The 12,776-nt window shown below is 34.4% G+C and overlaps 1 protein-coding gene across 2 annotated transcripts in view; it reads right to left on the bottom strand.

Moving 5' to 3' along the window:
• Position 1: 1 nt before the first annotated feature.
• Ccdc39 (Coiled-coil domain containing protein 39) overlaps positions 2 to 12,776 on the bottom strand; it is a 37,719-nt gene continuing 24,944 nt past the window's right edge. The window contains exons 13-18 of one of the 2 annotated variants that reach the window (XM_069831533.1): positions 11,556 to 11,715; positions 10,425 to 10,531; positions 10,045 to 10,248; positions 8,237 to 8,483; positions 5,428 to 5,571; positions 2 to 138 (exon numbers count right to left, since the gene is read on the bottom strand). In XM_069831533.1, coding sequence (XP_069687634.1) covers positions 59 to 138; positions 5,428 to 5,571; positions 8,237 to 8,483; positions 10,045 to 10,248; positions 10,425 to 10,531; positions 11,556 to 11,715 — 942 coding nt within the window. In that variant the 3' untranslated portion in view covers positions 2 to 58. Of the gene's footprint in view, positions 139 to 5,427; positions 5,572 to 8,236; positions 8,498 to 10,044; positions 10,249 to 10,424; positions 10,532 to 11,555; positions 11,716 to 12,776 lie in introns of those variants that run through there. The other variant, XM_069831534.1, reaches the window with a different exon arrangement.

Below are 12,776 nucleotides of genomic sequence, written 5' to 3'. Positions count from 1 at the left end.
TCGTGTATGTGGCCCGCCAAATTTTTGCATCTGAATGAAACAGTAAAAAAAAAAAAAACTATTTTTTACTTTTTTGCTTGGATTTCATAGAAGTTGCAGATCCACTGACAGTTCTTGTTGATGTTCCTGCATCTGTACCTACAAAAAAAAAAGTGTTGTTGGGAACACAAGAACAAGATTTTGTTGTGAACAATATTTAACTTCATCTCCGTATCTACTATTTTCATAACCATTTATTGCATAAAACAAGATAACAGAAAACTTAATACCGGCAGTAGGCTTACCTATAAAAAAATCAGTGTCAAAAATTTGACATTTAGTTTTTCACTACACGTTTTACATTTTCGCAACAATTCAGATTCTCTTTATAATAGGTACTGTATTTATTTTATTATAAGATTACCAATGTAAATATAATGAAAATTATCTTGCTCTGTTTGCTATAAGAGATATATCAAACTTAAAAATTTGATTGTATATCATCAAGGTCAAAACAGGAGTAGTCAGGGTGCGAATTAACGGAGGGGGGATGGGGGGGATTTCCCCCTCTGTTGGAAAGTTATCCCCCCTCATAAATTCATATTAACATCCCTGCCAGGAATAACTTCTATCCTCCCCTCACAAAATATAATTGTTTTAATACGAGTATATGTACTTTATAAAGTACAAAGTAAGCAAAGGAAATAATATTGATGTATTATCATCACCGGCAAGTTGACAACAATCAATAATTTAGGAATTACACATCTTATCTTAAGCCTGTTCACGGATATAATTATTATTATGATCAAGATGCAAGACAAGCAACTCAGTGTGACCAAGCGTTGAGCCATATCGACTGAGGACAATAATAATTTTATGTAGCCTAAGTTATAGTATTCTCTATCTAGGATTCTGTTCCCCCCTCATCAGAAATCTTAATTCGCACCCTGGCGACACGTGTCTCCCAGCTTTATTTCCATCCTGAAAGAAATCATGCAAAGAATTTTATCGCCCTTAAAATCCAATGCTTGGCTGAGTGCTACTGAGAATTAGAATCTTTGCTTTCAACGATCTTGCCAAGGGAAAGTTTCAATAATCAAGAGTTTATTATATGACAGTCACAAATATTATAGTAAGTGTAATGCAACTACAGTTTGGTATTCATAGTTATACAAAAACTGGACTTCCATGAGCAGACGTGTTCACCACACATTAATTTGAAAATGATCTTAAAACGCAACATTTGTGTGACAAGCTGCTGTCATCTTCACGTAAGGAGAAGGAGGCATATTCAAGTTGATTACACATCATTATCATCATCCTCTTCCTCGTCGTTGTCGTCATCGTCATCGTCATCATCATAATCATCATCATCATCATCTTAAAGCTGACTAGTATCTTTAATTTTTGTACTCCCCTCACTACCCAGTTTTGTTAAAAGCTTCCTTTTACAAGTTTCAGGATGCTCATGCTTTTTGTGACGTACTATACCCAGACCGTTGTAATCTTGCATCTGATGGCTCTGCATAATGTTGGTAACAAGAGATGCTGCCACAATGATCACTGCGCAACAGCTGACTTAATTGAAATGGTATTATTATATAACTTTTAATTATAAATTAATTATATATTTTAAACATATTTACGTTATATATATATATATATATATATATATATATATATATGAAATTATTGGAATAGTAGCAATTAGAGAGTGAGAGCTCCACTAGAAAAAAAGACGAAAAAGATAAATGTACAGACCCAGAAATGCGCAGTATGTTATAACCAGGGAAAGGATTTATATGTAAATACATATTTACTTATAAAGCTAATATAATTTATATTTTGCATTATCTTTATGTTTCACAATGTGTAGGGTTGAAAAATCCTACTTTTATTTTCCATATTTTTCCATATTTTAGAGTTTAGTACATATTTTCGTTAATTTCCATATATTTTCCATATTTCATATAAAACAGTCCATATTATATTAGGTTTAACAATAAAACAAAACAAAATTCCATTAACTTTTAAAAATACATTTCAACAATAGAGATTTAAACACATGTTCAGTAATCCCTTTAACATCAGAGTTATTTGAAAATTAGCAGTCCTATCAACAATGGGAAAGGAAGTTACAAAACTGTATTAATTTAATTTAAAATTTTTAACAGACTTCAGTTGTGCAGCTCAACAGTTAAATGCCAGTCAGAGTACACATAGGTTCAGTTTTGTAAATCATACTATAAAGACGGTAAATATGCCAAAAGTACGTCATTCAGTCAATTTAAAATCAAAACTAACAAGTTACATTTCAGAATTTAAAGAAGATGGTTTATCAACTGACAATAAAATATTATTTTGTAATTTGTGTCAGTGTGCAGTATCATCTACACAAAAGTTCCTGGTGCAACAACACATTACAACTAGTAAACATCAGGCCAACAAACAACTAAATTCCAAGCAGAGACAATTGTTTTTAACACAACCAACAACATCGAATGTAAGATCTGAGTTTAACATCGACCTGTGCCGTTCTCTCATCTCTGCTGATATTCCTCTCTACAAACTAAAGAATAAGGTCTTCAGGGAATTCCTTGAAAAATATACTCAACATACAATCCCGGATGAGTCAACACTTAGGAAGACGTATGCTCCATCCATCTACGATGAGACAATACAGAAGATAAGAGATGAAATTAAAGATAGTTCAATTTGGGTTTCCATTGATGAGACTCCCGACAAAGAAGGTAGACTTGTTGGTAATGTAGTTATCGGTTTGTTAAGTGAACAATATTCTGAACGAATTCTTTTACATTGTGATGTTCTAGAAAAGTGCAATAACAAAACTATAGTTAAACTGTTCAACGAAGCTATGGGTATCCTGTGGCCAAAGGGTATTATGTACGATAATGTGTTATTCTTTATTAGCGATGCTGCCCCTTATATGGTCAAAGCTGGACAAGCATTATCTGTTGTATATCCTAAATTGACTCATTTTACTTGTGTGGCGCATGCATTTCATCGTGTGGCAGAAGTGGTCAGAGACAATTTCCCTAAAGTAGATTTGTTGATTTCATCAGTGAAAAAAGTATTTCTCAAAGCTCCCAGTAGAGTTAACGTGTTGAAAGAAATGTACCCTGAAATTCCATTGCCACCAAAGCCAATTTTAACTAGATGGGGTACATGGCTAGAAGCAGTTGAATATTATGCCGAACATATAGACTCTATTAACAATGTTCTCCTTGCATTGGACTCTGAAGATGCAGTCTCAATTGATACTGCGAAAACAGTTACCTGTGACATAAGTGTGAAGAATGACTTAGCTCACATTCAGCATACATTTTCATGCATCATAAAAACGCTCAAAAGTCTCCAAAATAGGCACCTTTCACTATCTGAAAGTTTTGAAATTATAAATAGTACTGTGGAACAACTGAATCGTGGTAGAGGTAAAGTTGCAGATGCAGTAAGAGCTAAGGTGGACACTGTACTTTCAAAAAACCCTGGATATGAAGAACTACAAAAGGTTGTTGCTGTGATGAGTGGTGAATCAACAGTGAAGATTAACTTGGACTTATCCCCAGCAGACATTGTGAAATTGAATTATGTACCAGTTACTTCTTGTGACGTCGAACGCTCTTTTAGTCAGTATAAATCTATCCTCAGAGACAATAGAAGAAGATTCACTTTTCAGCACTTGAAAGAAATGTTTGTAACCTATTGTTATGGTAACAGACAATAAAAATTGTGTTTTGTTGAAACTACATTGGAAGATAAGGTACGTCCATTATATTTTTTGTTTAGTTTGATTAAAATGTACCAATATTTAACGTACATAGTCATTTTTTTATAATTTTAAGTCCATATTTAATTCCATATTTTGGTAAAAATCCATATTTAATTCCATATTTTGGTAAAAATAACTACATATATATTTACATATTTCATATATTTTTAGTCCATATAAATCCGTTCCCTGGTTATAACTGAAACTTGGAAAATTCAGGTGGCCCAAATTTTGTTTCTGGGTTTTCATTTCATTTATTGTATTCCATAGATCTTACATTAGCAATGAAGCTTTAAGATGTGGAAATTTTACAAGATTATAATTGCAGTTTTTATAATTTTTTTTTACAATTTCAATTTTTGTAGCGAGATGAGATGAGATGAGGTGAGGCGGAAGATTCGCCAACAGATTACCTGGCATTTGCCTTATGGTTGGGGAAAACCTCGGAAAAAACCCAATCAGGTAATCAGACCAAACGGGGGGTGAAATGAAGTGAGGCCGGGGACTCGCCATAGATCATCCGGCATCAGTCCCATGGCTGGGGACAAAGGCATGAAAGAAAAGAACAAAAAATATTATGAAAAAAAGTAAAAATTGATTCTGCCTAAGCTAACAAGCAAACATTCTCATGGGGCAGATAAAAAGTTGTTTTTTTTTTCTTCCACCATGTGAGTATATCAAAATAGACCAGCCTCATGGTCTAGTGCTCAGAGCTTCTGGCTATAGTTCATGAGGTTTCGGGTTCGATTCCCGGTTAGAGCACAGGAATTTTTCCTTAAAGGGGATTATTCCTGTGTTCGTCCATGGTCTGGAATTTAGGTTAAGTTTAGATTTAAGACCTCTCCTGGCACCACATTATCATAATCATCCTATCACATCATCGGGGTAATGTAACTCCGCCTTCCAGGCGCCCCAACCTCAGAAGTGGGTTACAACTAAGCCACGGCCAGGAGAGAAGACCAGAAATGTCGAAAAGACAACCTGGTGGCATTGGATAAAAAAAAATATATATTATATTATATTACAGTATATTATGTTAATCGTGTAACTTTTGATTATAATAATTAATAATTACAGAACTTTGTATATGAACTTCAATTATATATCATTTCCATTCAAATGAATACTAATCACAAAGCACATTATAACCAGCACTACAAATTATTTATAGCTTTATAACACTAACACACAAATTACGACCGTGGTAATAACACCATGTAACACAGCATGTAGCAAACTGACGTCACAGCAAAGCTCTGTACAACAGCAGGAGCTGATTGTGATTGATTCAAAAGGCTACCGCACAGCATTCTTCAACTTTTTCATAGGAAGAATTGACAACCCAAATAACAAATGTCAAGTGCAAGGTTACAACGGCCTGAATATAAGAATATTTCACTACTCCAAGTGAATGGATCCTAAAAAAATTTCATCTTGTAATCTCGAGATTTTCATACACCATAACAATATACAGTCTCTTTTTCCTGCTTGTGAAGCTAACAAATGACATCTTCGTTATATAAACCCAAATGATTTGGCCATATTCAATAATTAGTCCAATATCTGTCAAAAGCTATATTGTTTGATGAAGAATGTAGATTTAATCATCCAAAACGTATACACATATATTACAACTAAGAAAACAGTTTGTTTACCATCCAACTGGTTCGGGTCCAGTGTTATGACACTGGCTGCAGGAACACTGTGGCCTGACCTCGATGAAGAGCTACTGCTGCTGCTGCGTGTCTCTTGCGATGTTGTGGAGTGAGCAACGTGCAGCTGGCTGGAGGAAGGTGAGCCTGCAACAGTTACAAGCCATTGTGGCCATAGGCTGACAGGTCCGTATTTGATTCCCGGTGCCAAAAGTGGGTATACAAGGAATTCCAGTCAAGTATCAGCCGAGTCCACACAAGCAAGCAGCAACAGATTCCGACCGGCCAACTACCAGCATTCTTGGTCCATTATCTTCCCACTCAAGGCCATTTTACGTGCAATGTATGTTCAATGCTCATTCAACTTAATCAATGAAAGCATGCACATTATTTTATTTTATTTTTATGCAAACTTTCTAACTTTATTTTTTTTTAATCTCCAACCAGCAGTCTATGGTCACTATCAAAATTTCACTGGAAATAATTTTCATATTTGTTAATTTATTTAGAATTATTTTTGAGCACATTACGTAATCTACTATTGTTTTATGTTTTTTATTCAAACTATATATATATATATATATATATATATAATTTGAACTGGTAATGGAAATTACGGGAAAACGGATTTTAATAAATGGCCCCTCATTTTGAAGCTTGGAACCCAAAGTTTTTCGGAAAAATAGTAGTTTTCAGTGAAATGTCAATTTTTAAACATAATTTTCCTATTTTCCAAAATCCATCTGTCGTCAGTTTTGAGAACTAGCTAATTGCATTCAGGAGAAGCGAAGCGAGCATCTAGTCGGCCGTGTTGCATTTCAGAATAAAACAAAACACACACTACAGTAAACAATATTACACGAAGGCCATGATCTGCAAGAATGCTGACATATTTAGAGCTCAAATTAAATTGGTTATTAAAAACTTAACTTACTAAAAATAATTTACAGGTTCGATTCTGTGGTGTGTAATTTTCTGGGTACAGATGTGTATTGGATATTAAAAACTACAAAACTTGAGGTGGTTATGACATTATTACTATTAGAAATGAAATATTATTGTAGTTAATGCCGTGATGTGACTATTTTTCATTAATTATACATATTAATGCTATATTGATGATATGAAAGTGAAACATTTTGGGGTTATATAAGTAGATGTAGAGAATAACTTAAATTAAATTTTGATTTCTATATTTTACTGAGTGGTGGCTATATAGTATATATAGTATATGTTACTGAAAGCTATAAAACTTACGTAAGATAATAATATTATTAAAAATCAAATATTGTTATAGTTATTAATCAAGTGGGGTTGGGTCTTTTTCATATATTTAATGGCGGTGTGGTGTAGATATTCATATGCGTGGTTCTCTTCAGTATTGGCTCGAGAGAATCTTTCATTATTATGGAAGCAAATAACTTTCAGAATGTCTGGTATTCTTCATTGAAAATAAATCTGAAAAATGTTTATTTGAACGTCTAATAAACTTAGTTTGCAGCATTTGCTGCACAAGCCACTAGTATCTTATATATTTATGACTTTCTTGCTTTTGAGACCAACTACGAGGGCTACTTTTAAAGTAAGGACCATTTTGCAATAAAACATGGCCTACAAAAATTTTGGGTACTTCATTTTTTCTCAGATGCTACATACATTTAGCTACTTTTCTATGTAATTGCCGTTGTTATTGAAACATTTGCCGTAGCAGGAGACAAGTTTCTGTATATCCTCCTCATAGAAGTCCACTGCCTGAGACGACAACCATTTCTGGTTTTCACTTCATTATCGGTGTTGAAATGCATGCTGCCTCCCAGTGTTCTTTTGCTTCACGACAACACGAGGCCCCATACTACTGCTCGAACGCAAGCTCTAGTCGAATCTTTCACATGGCAGCAAGTGGATCATCCCATACAGTCCAGACCTGGTGCTGACAAATTACCACATCTTTCTCATCTGAAGTGGTTCCATGCTGGCAAGCATTTCAACACTGATGATGAAATGTAAATAGCAGTCCAGGAATAACTGTCACAGGCAGTGGATTTCTATGAGAACCTACAGAAACTTGTCTTCCGCTATGACAAATGTTTCAATGACAATGGCAATTACATAGAAAAGTAGTTAAATGTATGTAGCATCTGAGAGAAAATAAAATACTAAAATTTTTCGTAATAATTCATGTTTTATTGCAAAACGATCCTAACTTAAAAAAATTGCCCTTGTATTGTCAATAATAAAATTATTTCTCTTAAAAAAAATTAATAAATTTCTATCTTCCTCGTTTCTTTTTCCTGTACCATGACTGCCTAAATTTTTTCCATATGTTAAAGTCGTCGAAGTTTATGGTGTTATCTCTATGGACTGTGTCTTATAACATTTGTAAGAATAATTGTTTTTCTTCTTCTTCATCATATCCACATTGCGGAACATAAATTTGTATTATTTCAGTTGTCTTTTCATCTATTAGCATAGCAATCTTTCCGAGATATTAGTAGGCCTTGTTTGTAACATCATAGGAGATGCTCAATGTGATTTCCATAAAAACAAGATAATCATTCGATATTCTGAGAGGTGGTAGTATTCATCAAAATTAAAAAAAATAAAAGTTGAATAAATATAGGTTCTAAGAATCAATTTTTTACTATACAAGGGCTTTTAAATTTGTACTGCAAGAACAGCATATCTTCTAATGTGTGCTTTTAGTTCATATACAGTACCATGTCGGAAATGCAGTAAATGTCTCTAAGACATAGGGCAGAAGGATTGAGATCATTAATGTGCTATTATTTACAATGAAAAGAGAGACACTGACCAAGCACTGACTGTGACAGTCTGCTGGATGGCTGAGACTTCGTTGACTGTGCATGACGCATGCATTCTCGAGAGGACACACAGGTGAGAGTTCCACCAGGACTGCGGCTCATGGGTAGGGACAGACCCTTCTCTTCGAGGTAGCGCGTCACCACAGGCCCCGCCTCAATGTGGCGTGCCACCAGCTCGGCCAGCTGCTGCAGGGCGCTCTGGTTCTGCTCTTGCAACTCGCGCAATGCTATGTCCTTCTGCAATCAACCAACTATTCGTTGCATACGTGGTGAGTTCAAACACAGCTAAAGTAGAGGCAATAAAAATCCTTAATATGGCTTCCTTTAGAAGAGAAGATGAAACTGAAGGCCTTATGTCGTAGATTTTGGGCACATAAGAGAGCTCTGCGCATGAATGACAGAGGATTCCATGTAAAATTTATCAGCTGTTTCTGACCAACGTAAAAATTCCACTGGTTATCATTCTCGCCTACTATCCTACCATTGGGGATAAAGTATTCTGGCTTATAGATGCTCCCATCTCGTATATGATTAATCGAATACATGAAGGTTTAGTTGATCAGATCTGGAGGCATTACAACAAACCCAATCCAAACTCCAATCAATCCCGCCCATCTAATCCGACCCAACCAGTTCACAGCAATCCAACGTCCACTCAATCCTGCCCATCTAACCCAATCCAATCAGCCCAAAGCAATCCAACCTCCACTCAATCCCGCCCATCTAATCCAACCCAACCAGCTCAAAGCAATTCAACCTCAAATAAACAAATAAATAAATGAATGAATAAATAAATGAATAAATACGTACTTAAATGAATAAATACATACATAAATGAATAAATGCATACATAAATGAATAAATACATACATAAATGAATAAATACATACATGAGTGAATAAATACATACATAAACGAATAAATACATACATAAACGAATAAATACATACATACATAAACGAATAAATACATACAAAAATGAATAAATACATACATAAACGAAACATACATACATAAACGAATAAATACATACATAAACGAATAAATACATACATAAACGAATACATACGTACATAAACGAATAAATACATACATAAACGAATACATACATACATAAACGAATACATACGTACATAAACGAATAAATACATACATAAACGAATAAATACATACATAAACGAATAAATACATACATAAACGAATAAATACATATATAAACGAATACATACGTACATAAACGAATAAATACATACATAAACGAATAAATACATACATAAACGAATAAATACATACATAAACGAATACATACATACATAAACGAATAAATACATACATAAACGAATAAATACAATAAATACATACATAAGTGAATAAATAAATACATACATACATAAACGAATAAATACAATAAATACATACATAAATGAATAAATACATACATAAATTAATGAATAAATAAATAAATTTATAAATAAATAAATAAATAAATAAATGAAGAAATAAATGAATAAATAAATAAATAAATAAATAAATAAAATCTACTAGAGATACTAGTGTTTAACTAATATTGAAAATATAAATAATCACTACAAGGTGCTCTTTACAGTCTTTATGTATAATTACTTTTCCTTACGTCGCATACCAGCCACTAATTCTAAATTCTCGTACTTCACATTACCTACGATAGATCTTGAATTTATTGTTACAGCATTGCACTCACTTCCTGTGATGTGCTCCTTAAAAATTTCTGAGAATAGTCCTGTTTATTAAGTTAAAAATAAACTGTATGAAAATGTACCTCTTCCAATGGTGTAAGCTTGGATTGACTCATAGATTTTAATTCTCTAACTGTTTTTCGAAGCTGCTTTTCAGCACGTTGAAGTTTGTCAGTTTGGTCTCTCAGATCTTTCTCTAGATCATTAGCTTCTTGATCGTTGTTCCGCCACACAGCTTTCAGTTCATCCTCTGTTATCGTAATTTCTCGCAGTGATTGTTCCAGAATCTGAAAAACAGGAAAATACAAATTCCACACAATACGAAGTGTCCCATTAGCATACAATTTATTACAATATACTGTGTTGATAAGGCACTAGGGCATGTCAAAACAAAATTCTAAATGGTAGTTATTAAACAATATTAAGGAAGTGTGTCGAATGAAAACCTGAACTCGTTTTTTACCTCTGCTTGCTTATTTAGGTCATTGAGTTGAGATTTTCGTTCCTTGAGTGTGCCAATAACAGAGTAATATTGAGAGTCGAGCTCTGTCTTCTTTTTATATTCGTCACCTGAAAAATAATAATAATTCAGTTTCATAATAACAGTACAGCAACAGGGGAGACAATGTAGACAGTGTTTGCCCAAAATTCAATGCAGGGAAGTTACTCAATATACCATATATAAGCGAATACTCTGCGCCATCGAATAATCCGCGCATCCTAATTTTAGGAGAGAGGAAAAAAAAATTACTGTAAGTTGTGTTTGAAATAATGCGCGGAGTATTCACGTATACAGGGTGAGTCAGGAGGAAAAGTACATGGTGTGAGGGATGATAATATTGGTTATTCTGAACAAAAAAGTTTCTATGAACATATGCCCTGTTCTTAACAGAATCTGACATACAGCTGTTTGAAAACTACGGGAGTCAGTCTCATGTCCTTCATCAGCACTAATATGCGGACACAACCAAAACGACATTACGATATAGTAGGATCAATAAAACGTATCCTGGGTGTTGCATCGGTAGAGGTGGAGTCATTTCTTGGCCACCGAGGTCACCCGACATTACTACATTGGATTACTGTGCATGGAGTTGACTTAAGAGGGAAGTCTACAAGTGCAAAGTGGACTCTTCTGGCTCGCATGTTACATGTTTTTGCTCAAGTAAGGGAATGTTCAAATCAGCTCAGATCAGTAACACAGCAGCTGTCTGCAAGAACTGCAAAGTAGACTGAAGTTGACAGTGGACTTTTTTAACATGTTTTGTGAAGAAAAGTACAAATTAAACAGAATATAATGTAACAATGTTTTAATTTACTATCACCTGCACCTAATTTTCATTGTTGACGTTTTATTTAATGACACAAGGGGTTTACATGACATGAGGGATAAAACTTTAAACATACTGTGTCGCCAACACATTATTGCATTTAAGCAGCGGCAGCAGCAGTGGCAGCGGCAGCAGCAGTAGTAGTAGTAGTTAATAGTATTCCCGAAATTCATAGGGTTTCATTATATCAGTATGTGCTTGAAATTAAATGACTGTTAATATGAGGATATAAACTAATCAGATTAATTTTACTATATCCTTACTTTGTTCATCCACTGCTGATAAGTTTCTTCTATATGTGTCATTTGCTGCATTTACAACCTTAAGCGTGTTTTCCATAGCTAAAATTTCTTTTTCTGCTTTCCTTATTTTGGCATCCAATTCATCACCTTCTTGTTGAAGTTCATATTTTTCTTGTGCACTCTGAAATAAGTGGCAACAACAACAACAACAGTAGTAGTAGTAGTAGTAGTAATAATAATAATAATAATAATAATAATGTATAGAGGGTGTTAGAAAAAATTCAATATTTTGAGAGGTGGTAGTATTCATCAAAACAAGACAGAAAGTCTAATAAACATGGGTTCTAATATTAATATCTTTCAAGATATAAGTACTTGTTTATCAAGACCATAAGAGATACCTATTGAATGTAATTTCTATTAAAAAAGAAAGAGCATTCAATACGCTGATAGGCGGTAATCATAAAAATAAAAAATTGTAATAAATATGGGTCCTAAAATTAATATTTTTATATATTATTTTAATGTACCGAAGTACATATGATATTTCCATGCAGATATTCTGCGTCATCATACGATGAAAGAGTAATGGAACGAGAAAAATTCTCTCCGGCGCCAGGATTTGAACCCGGGTTTTCAGCTCTATGTGCTGATGCTTTATCCACTAAGCCACACCGGATACAACTCCGACGCCAGTTAGAATCGTCTCAGATTAAGCTCCAGCTCTTGGGTTCCCTCTAGTGGCCGCCCTCTGCACTACGTCATAGATGTCTATGAACGCAGGACCGAAGTCCACACATGTGCTGAGGTGCACTCGATATGAGTGACTAGTTGGCTGGGATCCGACGGAATAAGCGCCGTCTTAAATCACTTCATCACGAAGTGATTTATGCATATCATATATATTATTTTAATGTACCGAAGTACATATGATATTTACATGCAGATATTCTGCGTCATCATACGATGAAAGAGTGGACTTCGGTCCTGCGTTCATAGACATCTATGACGTAGTGCAGAGGGCGGCCACTAGAGGGAACCCAAGAGTTGGAGCTTAATCTGAGACGATTCTAACCGGCGTCGGAGTTGTATCCGGTGTGGCTTAGTGGATAAAGCATCAGCACGTAGAGCTGAAAACCCGGGTTCAAATCCCGGCGCCGGAGAGAATTTTTCTCCATTCCATTACTCTTTCATCGTATGATGACACAGAATATCTGCATGGAAATATCATATGTACTTCGG

This window comes from Periplaneta americana, chromosome 7, assembly GCF_040183065.1.
Source record: "Periplaneta americana isolate PAMFEO1 chromosome 7, P.americana_PAMFEO1_priV1, whole genome shotgun sequence".
NCBI classification, from domain to species: Eukaryota; Metazoa; Arthropoda; class Insecta; order Blattodea; family Blattidae; genus Periplaneta; species Periplaneta americana.
This window is presented reverse-complemented; position numbering and strand designations above follow the sequence as displayed.